The sequence below is a fragment of the Chiloscyllium plagiosum genome, unplaced genomic scaffold (assembly GCF_037043375.1).
Source record: "Chiloscyllium plagiosum isolate Xiang-an unplaced genomic scaffold, Cpla_swu_hap1 HiC_scaffold_12, whole genome shotgun sequence".
In the NCBI taxonomy this organism is placed as follows: Eukaryota; Metazoa; Chordata; class Chondrichthyes; order Orectolobiformes; family Hemiscylliidae; genus Chiloscyllium; species Chiloscyllium plagiosum.
This window is the reverse complement of record NW_028270150.1, coordinates 105,498,942-105,518,962: the sequence shown is the minus strand read 5'-3', so window position 1 is coordinate 105,518,962 and position 20,021 is coordinate 105,498,942. Positions and strand designations below refer to the sequence as shown.

General features: G+C 41.4%; 1 protein-coding gene across 2 annotated transcripts in view; it reads right to left on the bottom strand.

Annotated features, from left to right (window-relative positions):
- Positions 1-669: 669 nt before the first annotated feature.
- The window catches only part of LOC122554874 (BCLAF1 and THRAP3 family member 3-like), a 58,247-nt gene continuing 38,895 nt past the window's right edge, over positions 670-20,021 (bottom strand). For both annotated transcript variants that reach the window (XM_043700228.2, XM_043700227.2), the window contains 4 exons: positions 18,774-18,870; positions 18,314-18,406; positions 11,457-11,615; positions 670-3,029 (listed from right to left, as the gene is read on the bottom strand). In XM_043700228.2, coding sequence (XP_043556163.2) covers positions 3,000-3,029; positions 11,457-11,615; positions 18,314-18,406; positions 18,774-18,870 — 379 coding nt within the window. In that variant the 3' untranslated portion in view covers positions 670-2,999. The remainder of the gene's footprint in view (positions 3,030-11,456; positions 11,616-18,313; positions 18,407-18,773; positions 18,871-20,021) is intronic.

Genomic DNA, 20,021 nt, shown 5'->3' with positions numbered 1-20,021 from the left:
GTTCTCTGTTGTTTCTCTTACAGATAAATGTTGCCACAAACATCAGAATGTACCCTTCAGATAGGCAGTTGGTAAACAGCTTGGAGGTATCCCTGGGTCTTTCATAAGTGAGCAGGGTCAGGGCTCTCACAGACCCAGGAAGGCTTTTATGTTTTGTTTTCAGTTAGTGAGGAGGTTTCTAGTAGCTGGCTGCTAGAACAGGTAGAGCTCTCTTTGCTGCTAGAATGCGAGACAGTATGAGAATAAAACTGTTTTGCTACATTGCTTTGCTAAGGGTGTGTTTATGAAACGTTGCCTACATTGGAACAGTTGATGACCAGTGGTTAAATCATATCTTCAGTATTTCAACAGAGTTAAAGATACGCTGCTTTCTTTTGTTTATACTTCTTTGCGTTGTAAGAATAAAGTGTGTTTTGCTTAAAGCACACTGGTGAACCAATTGAATCACATCTGGAATATAGCGCCTTATAATTGCCTTTAAATAAATAAAAAAGTTAAGGTCGAGGCTAATCTCCTTACTATATTTTGGGGTGCTTGACCTGGCCCATAACATGCAAAAGAATGTCATATTTCAGTCCTAACTGTGTTTGTAACTGGCACACAGTATGGTGTAATAATTTCATTAAATGAGACAAAGACAGTCAAAGTACACGAAACAATTCCATAGGATTGTGGAAACAGTGGAACTTTAATGCAACAAACGAATATATTAAAGAACAGCAGCTCAAAGTATACTTCACTGAAAGACAATAGAATTAATATCCATCAATAGCAAACATGTGGTCATAGTGATGAAAGAACAGTTTAATGACAGTCTTCATACAAATCTCAAGCTGCTTCTGTCACCTGTAGAAATTCATCACCACTAAAACAAGTTCAAATAAAACCTGACTGGTCAACTGTTAGAAAGTTACAAACAAACTGTTGCCATCTAATCACATCACTGCACATAAAAGCAACAGTGATGTCCAGAGGACAATTTGCAAAGAAAAACATAAGGAAGAATTTCAGTTTTGTGGAGCTGTTTTATGGGCAGCAGATTGGAGAGGGCGATATGCTGGCATCAGAAAGATAATTTTGGAACAGTCCCAATACATGTATCTAAGTCACTAGAGATACAAAGAAATCATGGATAAACCATTACCATGGGTCAGAAAGGTTTCAACTTGTTATCCATATATCTGAGTACATTCTTGGACAAAACTAGATCAGATTTTTAAAGAAAGTCCTACTCAATAAACCAACCTGACATTAGCAATGTTATTTCTCCCCAGGTTCAGGAGTAAGAGAATGGGAGGAATATTAGAATGAATTATTCAAAACAAAGCGCTTGTTCCTGTAAACATATAAATGGTTGCAAAAGCCAATAGACATTTGGCATTCAAAGATAATCAATATTCAAACTAAGTAAAGATTATAAATGCCTGGTCTAATTAAAGTTCAAAAAAGGGAGGGGAGCTATAAATGTACACACCACCCAAGTGTGAGATATTGAATTCTAACATTTCAACCTGTATAATAATTAAATATTGCCTAGATTCCAAACACATACTAACAAGTGTATGTTTTTACATGGTTATTAACCAATACTGATGTTTTAGCTGGGAAAGGAAAACCCCTATGTAATTAACTTTAATTAGAGTAATTAATTCCTTCTGCCCCTCATCCCAAGGTTGCTTTTTGGAAATAAATCAATGAGTACAACTGTAGCACGGCTGGAGTACCATAGAGGTTCTGAAACAGTCACATATGAACTGAAACAGTAACAGTTCCTCTTACAGATGCTGGCACCTGAGTTTCTCCAACACTATTTTTATACTGCTATCCAGCCCTACAAAATCAGGATGAGATTGAGCACAGCTATCTGAATAAAGAAAGTTCAGCATGTGTAGGAATGGGAACATTCCCAGATGCACACCTAGTCTGGAAGTGCAACACCTCATCTTAAGACTCCACGTAGAGGGGACTTACCATTCAATGAGATTCGTTATGTCGAAGGGACAGTTTTAGAACATTGAGAAAACAAGTGAATAACTCTGCCATTCCTGTCTCACTTTATTCTTTGCCTCTGGTTAGGCTTTGATCATCTTGCACTTTTATACTGTTTGCCCTGGTTTCATTTTGTTTTCTCTTTACTGGAAGCTTTGCGTTTACTGAAATCTCTGTCTCTTCCTCACATCAATGTCCCCTCACATTGAGTCAAATCATCTCCTCCACTAACTCTACACAGAATGGTACATCTGGATAACAATTCTCACTAAAATGGAATCGACAAAAACACAAAGTACCAAACAACTACATCTTACACCAGAATATTAATGTACCATTTATTTGGTCACACACATTTGCATGTTCAAATCAAAAGCAGAACAGCAGATTGAGATAAATTAAGGCAAATGAACTCAGCCAACAAGTCCACAATTTAAATAACAGGAAATACTTGTATATCCATTCACAAGGACAGCAAGCAACATCAGCTGCTTGCACTCCTGCAGCCAATGACAAACATCAGAGAAAATTTAACACAAGTTTAATTTTTAAACATTCTGTCCACCTTCAATCACACACCATTAATATTTCTGGTTTCTCACAGCAACATTTTAAACCTGGGTGCATCATTACTTTGACAAGATTTAATCAGATCAGTGTTTTATCTCATATTTGCAGTTTTGCTGCCTTGCAGTTCATGTTTCAGAATTATTCTTGGAAGACCTTGTCTGAAGGCTAGTGTGGAAGGGAAAAGAGGCGGCTATTATTCAGATTAATTAGAAAACAGTGGAAGGTTTTAATCACCAGCCAGATTATCAAGCGTAATTGGAAAAAAACGATTGGATCTGTCACTAACTATAATAGAACAAGTTGAACAACAGCGTATTCACAGCAGTCTGCAATAGCCATTTGGGCCGATTCCAACTGAAATGCGAGCAGTCCTCCAGAGATTTAACATTGGAAATACATCTGCTGTTCAGCGCTCTTCCATAATCTGATGGCTATGTCAGTTACTTGTCTGTGGTACTGCTGGGTAATTCCTATTGGAGAGAAAGTTTCACAGTTATTGATTGCTAAAGTGCCACAATTTTTTTGGGATTTATTTCAGGGGGAGAGAAGAGGGATGGGTTTAATCCTGTACAATGGAATAGAATTCAAGCCAAAAGCATGACTGGAATTTGTCAACTAAGCAGAATGCCACTGCTGCTCCTAATATCTTCTACTGGGGAAAGCATGTGGCTCTGAAGAGATATTGAATTAAGTAAAATCCAAATATTAATCTAACTTCGTAACTCAATAAAACAATACTTTTTCAAAAACAGGCAGTAACAGTACCTAGAATGAAATCAAGAGGTCAACTGGAGTCCCACAATCTTGTAAGTCATTTCGTTAAAAGCCCAAATTCAAAGTTAGAAATTAAACTGAACCTATTGCAAAGATGAATTAAAAAATAATTTCCACATTTGAAAGTTCATGTTTCAGGCAACTCCATGAATGTACAAGGTATTGCCCTAAAACAAAAACTTGCCCCTGCAAGGCAGGATGAGGAGAAATGTTTTCTTTGAGAGGATCACTTGGAACTTTCTGCCACTGAATGTGGTGGATGCAGGGGTTATTGAATATCTTTAAGGCAAAGGTAGATTGATTGTCTTGCCTGAGAAATAATGAAGGTCATTGGGAATCAATGGAAACTTGGAATCAAAACAGAAACAGATTGGAAGTGATTTTCTACTGAAAGACACAGTAAGCAGCACGGTGGCACAGTGGTTAGCACCAGGGTCCCGGGTTCAATTCCCGCCTCGGGCAACTATCTGTGTGGAGTTTGCACATTCTCCCCGTGTCTGTGTGGGTTTCCTCCAGGTGCTCCGGTTTCCTCCCACAGTCCAAAGATGTGTACGTTAGGTGAATTGGCCATGCTAAATTGCCCGTAGTATTAGGTGAAGGGGTAAATGTAGAGGAATGGCTCTGGGTGGTTTGCTGTTCGGAGGGTCGGTGTGGACGTGTTGGGCCAAAGGGCCTGTTTCCACACTAAGTAATCTAATCTAAGCTGAAATGGTTCAGTCCTGCTCAGAATTTGTACTGATAGATTAACACAACATATTTCTAGAATGCTGGACTCAATATTAGTGTATTGAGCACAAATACTATTAAAGGAGGAAAACTGTATTTGATGCTTTGTCACACTGCATCCTGAACATGACCTGCCCCTCACAAAGCCATGCTTGCTGGGAAATGAATATTCAAGGCTATACGTGCTATCGTAAGGACAGACTGATGGGCACAGGGGGTGGGGTGGCCCTGTTGGCAAGGGAATTTATATTTGCCCAGGAATTGGTGTTGGAGAGACTGTTAGGTTTGAAGGCTGATAAGTCTCCATGACCTGATGGTCTACATCCCAGGGTACTGAAGGAGGTGGCTCTAGAAATCGTGGATGCGTTGGTGATTATTTTCCAGAGCTGGAAATGTGTTGCTGGAAAAGCGCAGCAGGTCAGGCAGCATCCAGGGAACAGGAGAATCGACGTTTCGGGCATAAGCCCTTCTTCAGGATTTCCAGCTCTGATCTCCAGCATCTGCAGACCTCACTTTCTCCTCAAAGATTATTTTCCAGAGTTTGGTAGATTCAGGATCAGTTCCTGCGGATTGGAGGGTGGCTAATGTTGTGCCACTTTTTAAGAAAGGAGCGAGAGAGAAAGCAGGAAATTATAGACCAGTTAGTCTGACCTCAGTGGTGGGAAAGATGCTGGAGTCAATTATAAAGGATGAAATTACGACACATCTGAATAGCAGTAACAGGATAGGTCAGAGTCAGCATGGATTTATGAAGGGGAAATCATGCTTGACTAATCTTCTGGAATTTTTTGAGAATGTAACTCTGAAGATGGACGAGGGAGATCCAGCGGATGTAGTGTAACTGGACTTTCAAAAAGCCTTTGATAAAGTCCCACATAGGAGATTAGTAAGCAAAATTAGAGCGCTTGGTATTGGGGGCAAAGTACTGACTTGGATTGAAAATTGGTTGGCTGACAGGAAACAAAGAGTAGTGATAAACGGCTCCCTTTCGGAATGGCAGGCGGAGACCAGTGGTGTGCCGGAGGGATCAATGCTGGGACCGCAGCTTTTTACAATATATATTAATGATATAGAAGATGGTATTAATAGTAACATTAGCAAATTTGCTGATGATACAAAGCAGGGTAAAATGTGAGGAGGACGTTAGGGTGATACGGTGGCACAGTGGTTAGCACTGCTGCCTCACAGCGCCAGAGACCCGGGTTCAATTCCCGCCTCAGGCGACTCTCTGTGTGGAGTTTGCACATTCTCCCCGTGTCTGCATGGGTTTCCTCCGGGTGCTCCAGTTTCCTCCCACAATCCAAAAATGTGTAGGTTAGGTGGATTGGCCATGCTAAATTGCCTGTAGTGTTAGGTGAAGGGGTAAATGTAGGAGAATGGGTCTGGGTGGGTGGCGCTTCGGCGGGTCGGTGTGGACTTGTTGGGCCGAAGGGCCTGTTTCCACACTAATGTAATCTAAAAAAAAAACCTGGACAGGTTAGGTGAGTGGACAGATGCATAGCAGATGCAGTTTAATGTGGATAAATGTATCCACTTTAGTGGCAAGAACAGGAAGGCAGGTTACTACCTAAATGGAGTCAAGTTAAGTACAAAGAGATCTGGGTGTTCTTGTATACCAGTCAATGAAGGCAAGCATGCAGATACAGCAGATAGTGAAGAAAGTTAATAGCATGCTGGCCTTCATAACAAGAGGGATTGAGTATAGAAGAAAAGAGGCTCTTCTGCAGCTGTACAGGGCCCTGGTGAGACCGCACCTGGAATATTGTGTGCAGTCCTGGTTTCAAAGACATTCTGGCTATTCAGGGTAGGTTCACGACGTCAATTCCTGGAATGGCGGGACTATCTTATGTTGAAAGATTGGAGTGACTGGGCTTGTATACCCTTGAGTTTAGAAGTCTGAAAGGGGATCTGATTGAGACGTATAAGATTATTAAAGGATTGGACACTCTGGAGGCAGGAAACATGTTTCTGCTAATGGGTGAATCCTGAACCAGAGGACACAGCTTAAAAATAAGGGGTAGGCCATTTAGGACAGAGATGAGGAGAAACTTCTTCACCCAGAGAGAGGTGGGTGTGTGGGATGCTCTGCCCCAGAAGGCAGTGGAGGCCCAGTCTCTGGATTCGTTTAAGAAAGAGTTGGATAGAGCTCTGAAGGATAGTGGAATCAAGGGTTATGGAGATAAGGCAGGAACAGAATACTGATTGAGGATGATCAACCATGATCATAATGAATGGTGGTGCAGGCTCGAAGAGCAGAATGCCCTACTCCTGCACCTATTCTCTATTGTCTAATCAAACCAAGGCTTTCCAAGTAATCATAAATCCTGTCTCTCAGAATCCTCTCCAATAATTTGATGTCCACAGGTGTAAAATTGACTGGTCGGTAATTCCCAGGATTATCTCTATTCCCTTTCTTGACCAAGACACCCTCCAACATCTGGCACTACTCCAGTGGACAGTGAGGGCGCAAAGATCATTACCAAAGACGCAGCAATCTCATCCCTCACTTCCTGTCGTAACCTTGGGGACACCCCACCTGAGTTGAGAGTGTGGTGCGGGAAAAACACAGCCGATCAGGCAGTATCCGAGGAGCAGGAGAATCGACGTTTGAGGTGTAAGCTCTTCATCAGGAATAAGGCATGTGGACCGGGCGACTGAGAGATAAATGGGAGGGGGGGTTGGACTGGGGAAGGTAGCTCGCAATGCAATAGGTAGATGAAGGGGTGTGTGTGTGTGCGTGTGTGTGTGGGGGGGGGGGGGGGGGGGTGATAGGGCGGAGAGGAGGGTGGAACAGATAGATGGGAAAGACGATGGACAGGTCAAGAGGGTGGTGCCGAGTTGGAGGCTTGGGACTGGGATAAAGTGGGGGAAGGGGAATGAGGAAACTAGTGAAATCCACATTAGAGTCATAGAGATGTACAGCATGAAAACAGACCCTTCAGTCCAACCTGTCCATGCCGACCAGATATCCCAACCAAATCTAGTCCCACCTGCCAGCACCCAGCCCATATCCCTCCAAACCCTTCCTATTCATATACCCATCCAAATGCCTCTTAAATATTGCAATTGTACCAGCCTCCACCACTTCCTCTGGCATACCAAACACACCACCCTCTGCGTGAAAAAGTTTCCCCTGAGATCCCTTTAAATCATTCCCCTCTCACCCCAAACCTATGACCTCTAGTTCTGGACTCCCTGACCCCAGGGAAAAGACTTTGTCTATTTACCCTACCCATGCCTCTCATAATTTTGTAAACCTCTATAAGGTCACCCCTCAGCCTTCGACATTCCAGTGAAAACAGCACCAAACCTGTTCAGCCTTTCCCCATAGCTCAAATCCTCTAACCCTGGCAACATCCTTGTAAATCTTTTCTGAACCCTTTCAAGTTTCACAACATCTTTCCGAAAGGAAGGAGACCAGAATTGCACGCAATATTCCAACAGTGGCCTAACCAATGTCCTGTACAGCCGCAACATGACCTCCCAACTCCTGTACTCAATACTCTGACCAATAAAGGAAAGCATACCAAACGCCGCCTTCACTATCCTATCTACCTGCGACACCACTTTCAAGGAGCTATGAACCTGCACTCCAAGATCTCTTTGTTCAGCAACACTCTCTAGGACCTTACCATTAAGTGGATAAGTCCTGCTAAGATTTGCTTTCCCAAAATGCAGCACCTTGCATTTATCTGAATTAAACTCCATCTGACACTTCTCAGCCCATTGGCCCATCTGATCAAGATCATGTGGTAATCTGAGGTAACCTTCTTCGCTGTCCACTACACCTCCAAATTTGGTGTCATCTGCAAACTTACTAACTGTACCTCTTATGCACGCATCCAAATCATTTATGTAAATGACAAAAAGTAGAGGGCCCAGCACCGATCCTTGTTGCACTCCACTGGTCACAGGCCTCCAGTCTGAAAAACAACCCTCCACCATCACCCTCTGTCTTCTACCTTTGAGCCAGTTCTGTATCCAAATGGCTAGTTCTCCCTGTATTCCATGAGATCTAACCTTGCTAATCAGTCTCCCATGGGGAACCTTGTCGAACGCCTTACTGAAGTCCATATAGATCACATCTACTGCTCTGCCCTCATCAATCTTCTTTGTTACTTCTTCAAAAAACTGAATCAAGTTTGTGAGACATAATTTCCCATGCACAAAGCTGAGTTGACTATCCCTAATCAGTCCTTGCCATCCCAAGTACATGTACATCCTGTTCCTCAGGATTCCCTCCAACAACGTGCCCATCACCAATGTTAGGCTCACTGGTCTATAATTCCCTGGCTTGTCCTTACCACCTTTCTTAAACAGGGGCACCACGTTAGCCAACCTCCAGTCTTCCGGCACCTCATCTGTGATTATCGATGAAACAAATATCTCAGCAAGAGGTCCAGCAAACATTTCTCTAGCTTCCCAGAGAGTTCTAGGATACACCAGATCAGGTCCTGGGGATTTATCCACCTTTATTGGCTTCAATCCTCCTTTGCAATATGGACATTTTGCAAAATGTCACCATCTATTTCGCTACTTTCTATATCTTCCATATCCTTTTTCACAGTAAATACTGATGCAAAATACTCGTTTAATATCTCCCCCATTTTCTGCGCCTCCACACAAAAGGCCGTCTTACTGATCTTTGAGGGGCCCTATTCTCTTCTTAGTTATCGTTTTGTTCTTACTGTATTTGTAAAAACTCATTGGATTGTCCTTAACTCTATTTGCCAAAGCTATTTCATGTCCCCATTTTGCCCTTCTGATTTCCCTCAAGTATACTCCTACTGCCTTTATACTCTTCTAAGGATGCACTCGATCTATCCTGTCTATATGCTTCCTTGTTTTTCTTAACCAAACCCTCAATTTCTTTAGTCACCCAGCATTCCCTATGCCTACTAACCTTTCCTTTCACCCTAACAGGAATATATTTTCTCTGAATTCTCGTTATCTCATTTCTGAAGGCTTCCCATTTTGCAGAATCCTGTGTTGTTACAGGGTCCTGAGGTGGAAGATAAGGCGTCCTTAAAGTCCTCACTTTCTTCTAGTTGATGGACACGCCATCTGACCCAGAAGACTTAAAAGTAGTATAGTAAGAATTCAGGATCAATGTGCTCCTCTAAGAATGAAGGGCATGGACGGCAACTCCAGAGACCCTGGATGTCAAGGGATATCAAGAGTTTGATTTTTTAAAAAAAAAAGAGCATATGTCAGGTAGAGTGCATTAAAAACTGGGGAAGCCCTTCAAAAATATACTGTGTGTAGCTATTTCCTTAAAAATTAAATGAGGAGGGCAGTGAGAGGGAATGAAATATCTTTGGCAGTTCAGATTACGGAAAGCCCAAAAGCATTTTATAAGCATTTTAACAATAAGATGATTACCAAGGAACTAGTGGGACCTATTATACACTCAAGGGGAAACTGTGCATGGAACCAGAAATGGTGGGTGAGGTCTTTAATGAATATTTTTCATCAGCATTCACCAAGGAGAAAGACATTGTAGTCAGGGATTTCAGTTGGGACGGTGTGGTTCAAGAATGTGTTAAAATTAATGAATAGGTATTAGATGTTTTAGTGGACATAAAGGTGCATAACTTCCCAGGACCTAATGAAACTTCCCAGGACCTACTATGGGAGGCAAGGGAGGAGAGATTGCTGGAGTCCTAGTGGAGATATTTAAAACTTTGTTGGCTACAGCTGAAGTTGCAAACGACTGGAAGAAAACTCATGTGGTTCCTTTGTTCAAGAAGGGCAGCAGGGATAGGTCAGGTAATTAGAGACCAGTTAGTCTGATGTCAGTGGGAGGGAAATTATTTTTTAAAAATTCTGTCAAACAGTATTAATCGACAGTTGGAAAGGCCAGCATTAATCAGGGATAGTCAGCATGGATTAGCCAGAAGGTGAATCTGTCTGGCAAATTTAACTGACTAAATATATTGATGAGGGTAGTGCAGTTGATGTGGTTTCCATGGACTTCAGTAAAGAATTTGACAAGATTCCACAAGCAAGGTTGGTCCAAAAGAGGAGCCCTTGAGATCCAAAACTAACTTGCAAGCAGATGGCAAAGGGTGAAGATGGAAGGTAGTTTTTGTGTTTGGAAGCCTGTGACCAGAAGTGTATCACAGGGATCAGTGCTGGAACCTTTACTGTTTGTTATGTACGTTAATAATTTGGATGGGAATATAGAACATATAATTAGTTAATTTAGTGTTGACATGCAAATTGATGGCATTTTTGATAATGATGAATATGGTGCCAGGGTACAGTCTGATATCAATCAGCTGGTAAACTGGGCACAGCAATGGCGGATGGAATTTAATCTGGATAAGTGTAAGGTCTGAGAACAAAAGAATATACACAAGGAATGGTAGGTCCCTGCGGAGTACTGAGGAACAGAGGGACCTTGGGAGTACAAGGGTCCCTGAAGGTGTCAGCACAAGCAAACAGGGTGGTGAAGAAAGCTTGCCTTCATTAGGCAGAGCAAAGAATATAGTGGCAAGGAAGCCTGTTACAACATTTGCACTAATGGAATATAATGTGTGTAGCTCTGGTTGCCACACTATTGGAAGGACGTGGTTGCACTGGGGAGGTTGCAGAGAAGATTCACCATGACATTGCCTGGGATGAAAACTCTCAGGTATAAGGAGACACTCAATAGGCTTTGTTTGTTTTCCCTGGACCAGAGGAAATTGAGGGGGATCTGACTGAGGTATACAAAACTGAGAGGCGCAAACAGTAGATTGAGAGAATTCTTTTCCAATGGCAAACATGTCTAAGACCAGAGGGCGTAAGTTTAAATTGAGGAGCAAGTGGTTTAGAGGAGATCAGAGGAAAAAATGTTTTACACCCAGAAGATGGTATTAAAAATGGAACATGCTGCCTGAGAGGTACCATATGCAACCTTTAAGCAGCATCTGGATCAGTACTTAAAATGCTGGGGAAGCAGGTTATAAATCATGTGGAGGTAAAAGGGATTAGTGCAGTTTGGTGTTTGTCAGCCAGTGTAGACATGGCGGACCAAAGAGCCTGTTTTGATGCTACGTGACCCTATGCCCCTAGTTCTGGAATCTCCAACCAGTGGAAATAGTTTATCGTTATCTACCCTGTCTTTTCCTGTTGAAGTTCAAAGGAAACTAATCAATCAACCTTCAACAACATTGATGTCTTTTTAAGAAAGGAATTTACATAACTGGGAATAACTCAAGTCATCCAACTTTATGACTGAGAAAATCATATATAACAGGACAAAGAGGATGGAAAAAGCAAGAGGAAGTATAAACCAATCATGGGGAATAAAAGGCCAAATACATTATATCAGCAGTGTCAAACTTCAGTTTCCATCAACTAAACACCAGCCAGCAGTTCAAAAATTAATTTCCAAACCTAAAAATCCTTACCCTTTCATCTCTCCTTTTCCTGCTCAGCCCTTCCCTGAAATGTTTGGTGAATATCCGTTGATTAGTACGCCCAAAACCAACACCATATATGCGTCGATACTTGGTTTCAAATGTCAAGCCTCTCTTTCGTCCAGAAGATGGATATTCTTTTGTAAAATGCTGCAAAAAACAGAATTTGTGTTGGTTTAACTACAATAACGTACTGATAGCAGTGCTGGAAAAACAGTCAGTCAAGGTGGGCACTTGTGACAGCCTGGGGAATTGAGAAACAGGCAGGTCATTTGAGTTCTAAAACAATGTTAAGGCCAATCTGAACTGGCATTCCCCCACAGGTAAAAGGCAATCTGATTGAGAGGGACATCACTTCATACTGTGTAAATAAAACTATTTAACCTGGTTTCAGAAAATAGAAAAAAAAAGAATGAAACCTGAAATTAGCCTGTTCCTTCTCAAAAGTTTCACATGAACTGTTATCCCAACAATTAACTTGATTCATTTACCCCATTACAAGAATGACCAGAGAAAATGTTCAAGATGTTCTTAAAAACCCATGCTCCAAAAACAGTTTTTAAAAAATGATCTTTTGATAATTCCAAGACCCCAAAATAAAACTGATCACAAATCAACCTCTGGAGTTGAAGCTGTGAGGAAAGATTAGATTAGATTACTTTTTAGATTACATTACAGTGTGGAAACAGGCCCTTCGGCCCAACAAGTCCACACCGACCCGCCGAAGCGCAACCCACCCAGACACATTCTCCTACATTTCCCCTTCACCTAACACTACGGGCAATTTAGCATCGCCAATCCACCTAACCTACACATTTTTGGATTGTGGGAGGAAACTGGAGCACCCGGAGGAAACCCACGTAGACACGGGGAGAATGTGCAAACTCCACACAGAGAGTCGCCTGAGGCGGGAACTGAACCCGGGTCTCTGGCGCTGTGAGGCAGCAGTGCTAACCACTGTGCCACCCATAGAATGAAGAATGAAGTTATAGTAAGTTACAAAGTTGATTACAGAGGGATAGTCCTGGGCATGTGGTTCGAGCTTCACTAACGATACAGATATTATATAACAATCATCGTTCATATAATTAATTCAATACCAAGAGCAAACATCTTGCAACAAACTGCTTGGAAGGATTACCTACAAAACAAAGTAAATATACTCAGACATGAATAGGTATATCACCAAATATAAACCATACTTGGCAGCTTTTTAATTTTAAAAAATGGTTCCAAGTAATGAAGGTTCATGATACATTATTATTTGGAGAATCATGAGCAGTTTTCAGTTTGATTTGCAGTGTGGGAATTAAGGAGGGGAGGCATGGTTTTAGATTTGTTCTATGACTGGTGCCTGAGTTTACTGATGTATGCAGTTTTAATGCGGGATCATTACATTGGAGTAAATTCTGTGCATCTCGGATAGACCTTCCGTTGCGTAGTAGAAGGAATCCAGTATCACAGAAAGAGTGAACAATCCAGAAGGTCAGACAAGTGTGCTTGTTCAGTCAGAGCAAAAAGCTGCTGTTAGTCTTGGCAATTCCCAAACAGTCTGGGCCAGGAAAAAGTCATAAGTGGCTTAAGAGGAAAGCGTCCTGAATCAGAAAACTGCTGGAAGCTGAGTGTATGGAAAACGACATGCTTGCTCTGAAATCTCGCTGATGGCAGCAAGAGAAAGCCCTAGAAACTAAGTTCAGTCAGGAGAGGATTCTGGGTAAAGTAACGTCGAGGATGGGGAAACAATTGTGGCTGTAACGGCTGCTCCCTTTTTTGAGGTGTTTTTCAGTGTTGTATTGGATTTCCTCAAATTATTGGAGCAGTAATTACTGTTTTATAAGCTGTTCCATTGTTTTGGAACTTTGGGGAAAAAAAATCAAAGCGATGGCACTTAAAAAAGAGGAAGAGACAAAGTAGAGAACATGTGGCAGGTGAAAAACAGCGAAGTCAACCTGCACAGCTGTCTGCCTCTGCTGTTTAGTAACAAGTATTGAACTGCCAAAGGAAGTGGTGGAGGCTAGTAAAATTACAACATTTAACAGGAATCTGGATGGGTATATGAAGAGAAAGGGTTTAAGGGGGCTATGGGCCAAGTGTTGGCAAATGGGACTAGATTTGAGATATCTGGTTGGCATGGACGAGTTTGACAAAAGGGTTTGTTTCCATGCTGTATAGCTCTATGAACAGGGAACTTTATCGTGGAGACAGAATGACCCTTCCCAGAGGTTTCAGTATCTGTATAGTTGCTATTGAGGGTAAAAGGATTTAACCCTTATTGCTGATATTTGAAGCAGACAGTTTCAAATAATTTGTATATACAGTAACATGGTTCCTTTTTTAGACCTATGTACGATAAACCGTTATGTACATTGACAGCCTCATGAATATGTTCATTGATTGACCATTATGGTCAACAAAAAGCAAAATGGTATTTCATTCTAGGATCTAACTTGTTCCATTTACCATCAGCAGGTATCTGAATACTTTTACATATTATAGTCAGGGCTCCAGTGATTTTCTTTATTGAAGAATGTGCTGGTACGGGGTTGAGTTCTGACAGCTTGTGGGAATGGCATAGGTCAAAAGGGTGAGGAGAATTGAAGTAGACAATGGAAATCCAGGTAATTTAACCCATTGTATTCATGCTGGTCCTCTTAGGGAGCAATTCATGCACTACCACTCACTTGCCCTCTTCCCCCAAATGTGTGCACATACCTCTTCAGATATTTAAAATATTTACAAAATGCAAGAAAATACAAGCACAAACAGACCCCTCTGTCCATTGTGCATGTGTCAGCTGAGATACCCAGCCTAATCCCAGCTTCCAGCACAGATTCAAGGTTTCTGCTGCTGCTACTACTCTCTCAGGCTGAGAGTTTCAATCCCCTATCACCACCTGGGAGGAAATAGTTTGCTCATCCCCATACCAATCCTTTTATCATTGGCTTTAAGTCAATATCCCCTCTCACCACACTTCTGCAGAGGAAAAATTGCCACCCATTTCCATCAAGTCTCTCACAAAAACCCCCTCAGCTTCTGAATGTTCCAAGGAAAACAAACATGCCATGCTAAGTTGTCCATAGAGCGGAGGGTTGCACAGTCTAGGTAGATTAGCCACAGTAAATGCAGGGGTTACATGGATAGGACAGTAAGCTGGGCCTGGGTGGAATGCTTTCCCGAGGGCTGGTGTGGACTCAATGGGCCAAATAGCCTGCTTTCACACTGTCGAGGTTCTATGAAATGGGTCAGTCTCATTTTGGCAGGCTGCGATGAGTGGGGCATTGCAAATTTCAGGGTGTAGGTCCCAGCTGTTCACAATATGTATCAATATCTTGGAGGTGGAGACAAAATATAAGCTTTCCATATTTGCAGAGAATACAAAGCTAAGTGGGAATGTGTGTTGTGATGATGACGTGAAATGATCTTCAAGAAAACATGGACACACAGTGAATGAGCAAGAATATGGCAGATCGAATAAAACATGGAAAAATGTGAGGAGAAATGGATGTGCAGAATACTTCTTAATGGTAAAAGGTTGGAAAGTGTAAAAACAAAAAATGAAGATGTACAAAAGATTCTAGGTATGCTTATCAACAGGTTACTGAAGGCTAACTTGCAGGTACAACAAACTAATATGAAAATTAATGGAATGTTCGTCTTTATTGCAAAAAGATTTGAATGCAGGCATACTGAAGTCTTGATCAATTGGAATATTTGACCAACTTGTACACTCCTGGTCTCTTAGGTGTTGGTTAATAAATACTTTGCTGTATGTTATTACTATAGAGGCAGTACAATAGAAGATTCACCAGACTGGTTCCTTGGATAGTGGGATTGTCCTTTGAAGAGAGATTAAGCAAACGGGGATTGTATTCTGTACAGTTTTGAAGAATGAGAGTTGACATAATCAAAATTTACAAAATAACTGAAGGATATACAGGTTGGATGTTCTTCCTTGGGGAATCTAGAATCAGAGAGTAAAATTTAAAAATAAAGGGGATGTCACTTGGGCCTGAGATGAGGAGGAATGTTTTTACTCAGAGGGTTGTCAACCTTTGGAATTTTCTATCACAGAGGGCTGTGGGAACTCAGTCTTTAATTATGTTTAAGATAGATATTGATTGATCGCTGATTATCAGATTCTAAAATAATAATCTCTTTGATGCTGCAAAGCATCTGGATGTTGAGTTATTCATTTAAGTCATTCCTCAACTATATTTCCTGAGGAAATTTATTTTGACTATCCTTGATTCCTCCATGGTTTTCTAAGTGAGTTTACCCTGTCTGTCTGTCAGAATTGATTCCAATAAATTGTCCACTGCTAAGGTGATATTGACCAGCTTGAAAATATTCAGTGCATTCCTTGCTCCATTTTAAAACCAAAACCACAAGTCCCCGAAACTTTCAGAACCAGATCTGCATCCAGTGAAAACTGAAAATAATGGTCTGAGACCCACTAATTCTTTGAAGTTTTATTTAAGAGTGTAGGGCAAATCTGGTCCTAGTGTTTTACCCACCTTCAAGGATGTGAATCTTCTTAATTTTTCCTGCCTTCCCATATTTTACCACATGCAATATTTCAGTCTTCCTTCTTAACTACAATGCCTGCACTGCCCCCTCTTCTGTGAAGAAGGTCACAAAGCATTCATTCAAAACCATCTCTTATGAATGGGTTATCCTTTAGATCCTCCTTTTGGCCCTCCTTTTTCTTAGCTTTTCTTACATCCCTATTTTATAAGGCATCTTTAGATTCAACATTATTTTAATTCCCAATATTCTTTTGTCCCATCTAGGTTTCCTAACTCCCTTTTCAAATTCTTCTCTGCATGTTCTATATTCCTCTTGGCTTCCTACAGCATTGAGTTCTTAGTGTCTGACACAAGCTTTTGTTTTCTGCCTTATCTTACTCTTCAAGTGTGGCATGTTAATAACAGCAGATGCAATTGAATGTGTGCCATCTTGTTGCCTCCAAATTCGCTGTGATAAAAGTATCCACTTGAACAATTCCACGTGTAAATCCACAAAGCTAAGCAAGGGTTACATTTCGAATTTCAATGGACCTCTTTCCATAGTCCGTTATGTTCTAATATATCATCAATGTCTGAAGAATAGCTTTGATACGTTTATACAAATATTCATGCAACAAACAATGGACATGCAGTTCTTAAGTTTACATTTGATTGGAATTTGCACGGGATTGAGGGTGATTTAGCGGTTTGGATCAGAAATTGGCGAGCTGAAAGAAGGCAGTGGGTGGTGGTTGATGGGAAATGTTCATCCTGGAGTTTAGTTATGATGGTGTGCCACTATTTTGGGTCCACTGTGGTTTGTCATTTGTATAAATGATCTGGATGAGGGTGTAGAAGGGTGGGTTAGTAAATTAGGAGAAAGTGAGGACTGCAGATGCTGGAGATCAGAGCTGAAAAATGTGTTGCTGGTTTGCAGATGACACAAAGGTCAGTAGAGTTGTGGATAGTGCCAAAGAGTGTTGAGTTACAGAGGGACATAGATAAGCTGTACAGCTAGGCTGAGATGTGGCAAATGAATTTTAATACAGAAAAGTGAGAGGTGATTCACTTTGGAAGGAGTAACAGGAATGCAGAATACTGGGCTAATGGGAAGACCCTTGGTAGTGTAAATGAGCAGAGAGATCTGTGTGTCCATGTACATAGATCCCTGAAAGTTGCCATCCAGGTTGATAGGTTTGTTAAGAGGGAATACAGTGTGTTAGCTTTTATTAATAGAGGGATTGAGTTTCGGAACCATGAAGTCATGCTACAACTGTACAAAACTATGTGCGGCCGCACTTGGGAGTATTGCGCACAGTTCTGGTCACTGCATTATAGGAAGGATGTGAAAGATTTGGAAAGGGTCCAGAGGATATTTATTAGGATGTTTGCTGGTATGGAAGGAAGGTCTTACGAGGAAAGGCCGAGGGACTTCAGGCTGTTTTTATTAGAGAGAAGGTTGAGAGGAGACTTAATTGAGACATATAAGACAATCAGAGGGTTAGATAAGGTGGACAGTGATGACATCACAGATAGTGATGGCTAGCACAAGGGGACATAGCTTTAAATTGAGGGGTGATAGATATAGGACTAATGTTAGAGGTAGTTTCTTTAATCAGAGAGTAGGAGGGACATGGAACGCACTGCCTGCAACAGTAGTAGACTCACCAACTTTAAGGGGATTTAAATGGTCATTATGGGCGGCACGGTGGCACAGTGGTTAGCACTGCTGCCTCGCAGCGCCAGAGACCCGGGTTCAATTCCCGACTCAGGCGACTGACTGTGTGGAGTTTGCACGTTCTCCCCGTGTCTGCGTGGGTTTCCTCCGGGGGCTCCGGTTTCCTCCCACAGTCCAAAGATGTGCAAGTCAGGTGAATTGGCCATGCTAAATTGCCCGTAGTGTTAGGTAAAGGGGTAAATGTAGGAATGGGTGGGTGGGTTACGCTTCGGCGGGTCGGTGTGGACTTGTTGGGCCGAAGGGCCTGTTTCCACACTGTAAGTAATCTAATCTAATCTAATCTAATCTAAAGAATAGAGATATGGAGGAGAATAGAATGGTGTGGGTTAGATGGGTTTCAGATTGGTTCCACAGCTCGGCACAACATTGAGGGCCAAACATTGCGCTATAATGCAATGGAACTCAGGTCTGGCAGCATCTGTGGAAAAAAAAGCAGTCAACATTTCAAGTCAGGTGACTCTTCATCAGAACTGGTTTACTGAAGCATTGGTATGGTTTATTTTTCCAATCTCAGTTAGTATGTGGAATAGATATGTTGAAGTTACTTCTTAGAAATTTACACCATAAACTGCAGATTTAAAATGTGTAGAGACAGGATTAAATACCTTGAGAGGTCTTTGCAAACTTCTGGACCGCTCTTCTGAGGTTTCTCTTATTTTTCTTTTCGTTGCTACCGAAGACTCCCTGTGCAGGCTTTCCTAAAAACATTTGGTAACAATATATTAAGAAAGAAGGTACTTGCATGAGAACCAGAATGATATTTCAAATTTAATGAAAAGTGAAAGCGCACAAATGGTATGTCAGATGGACAAGTCAGTCCAGCATTCAGTGCCATACTGCAGGATGCAATACTGGATTTTAGGAGAAATAAACAAACTTGGGAGTAATAAATGTGCACAGCCAGAAACTTAAACACATTCTTTTGATGAGATGGTGTACAGCATACTTCATGATTGTGGATTTGGATCCACATGTACTCATATCCTCTCCTTCTCTAAAACACAGACCTAACTGGTTAATCTGTTGTAAAGAACTGACTAACCATGTCTTTTTCACTACTCTTACCCGATACTTCGTTAGCCTGACTGATGGTTCTTTAAGTCGTGGAGTTCTGTCAGTTTTCACTCGATTCAGTAAATGAGACTTTTCAGACCTTTCAGATCTGTTAAACAAAAGGTCAAATAAAAATTGTACATGAGAGAGCAAGAAACATGTAACATGATAGAAAATACTAAATTATTCCTTTATAGGATGCAATATCAGGTTGAGTCAGAAATATTTATGGAAAACCAAATCAGCAGAAAGAAAAACATGTTCAATAATCAATTGCAAAAGATCAGTGATTTTAGGTGAAGATTTTGGGTGAAGTACTTTTTTTTCCATTGTAAACTGACTTAGTGCTGTTGGAAATAGTGAATATATTTTTACACACATACTTGTGTTTTTTTTATTCATTCATGGAACTCGTTGGCTGTGCCAGCATTTATTGCCCATCCCAAATTGTCCAGAGGACAGTTAAGAGTCAACGACATTGCTGTGGGCCTGGAGTCACATGTCGGCCAGACCAGGTAAGGATGGCAGTTTCTTTCCCTGAAGGACATTAGTGAACCATGTGGGTTTTCCAACAATCGACAATGGATTCATGGTCATCGTTAGACTCTTAATTCCAGATTTTTGTTCCACCATCTGCCGTGGTGGGATTTGAACTAGTGTCCCCAGAACATGACCTGGATCTCTGGATTAACAGTTCAGCGACAATATCACTAGGCCATCACCTCCCCACTTGTATAAGTTCATGCCTAGGGTTGTCAAGTCTCACTGGGATAGTGTATGCACTGGAGCAGCATATTTCAGTCTACATCAAAAATACAGTAAAATAAAAATATACAGATTTTACAGGGTCCAAACACAACATCACTTGCAACAAACGAAACAAATCAGCATGAAGTTTCAAAACCACAACAGCAATGGCAACTGAAATGCTTAATACTGGTCACAAGGTGTAAGAAGGAAACGTTGCTGGCCAACACCTCGTGTAATAACTACATTTATTAAGACAATATAGTGTCAATAATCCAAGTCGTGGTGCCAGAGTGTTGGATATACCTTAATGCTCACGGACACTATTGTTACTAAAATCACAGAGGAAAGGAGAACTTGCACAACCATCAGAAATAGGAACAGGAATAGGTCATTTGGCCCCTTGAGTCTGCTAGGTCATTAATTAAGATTATGGCTGATCTGACATTCCTCACGCCCATTTTTCTGCCCTTTCCCCTTGATTTCCTTTCATCTCAACCTTAAATATACACG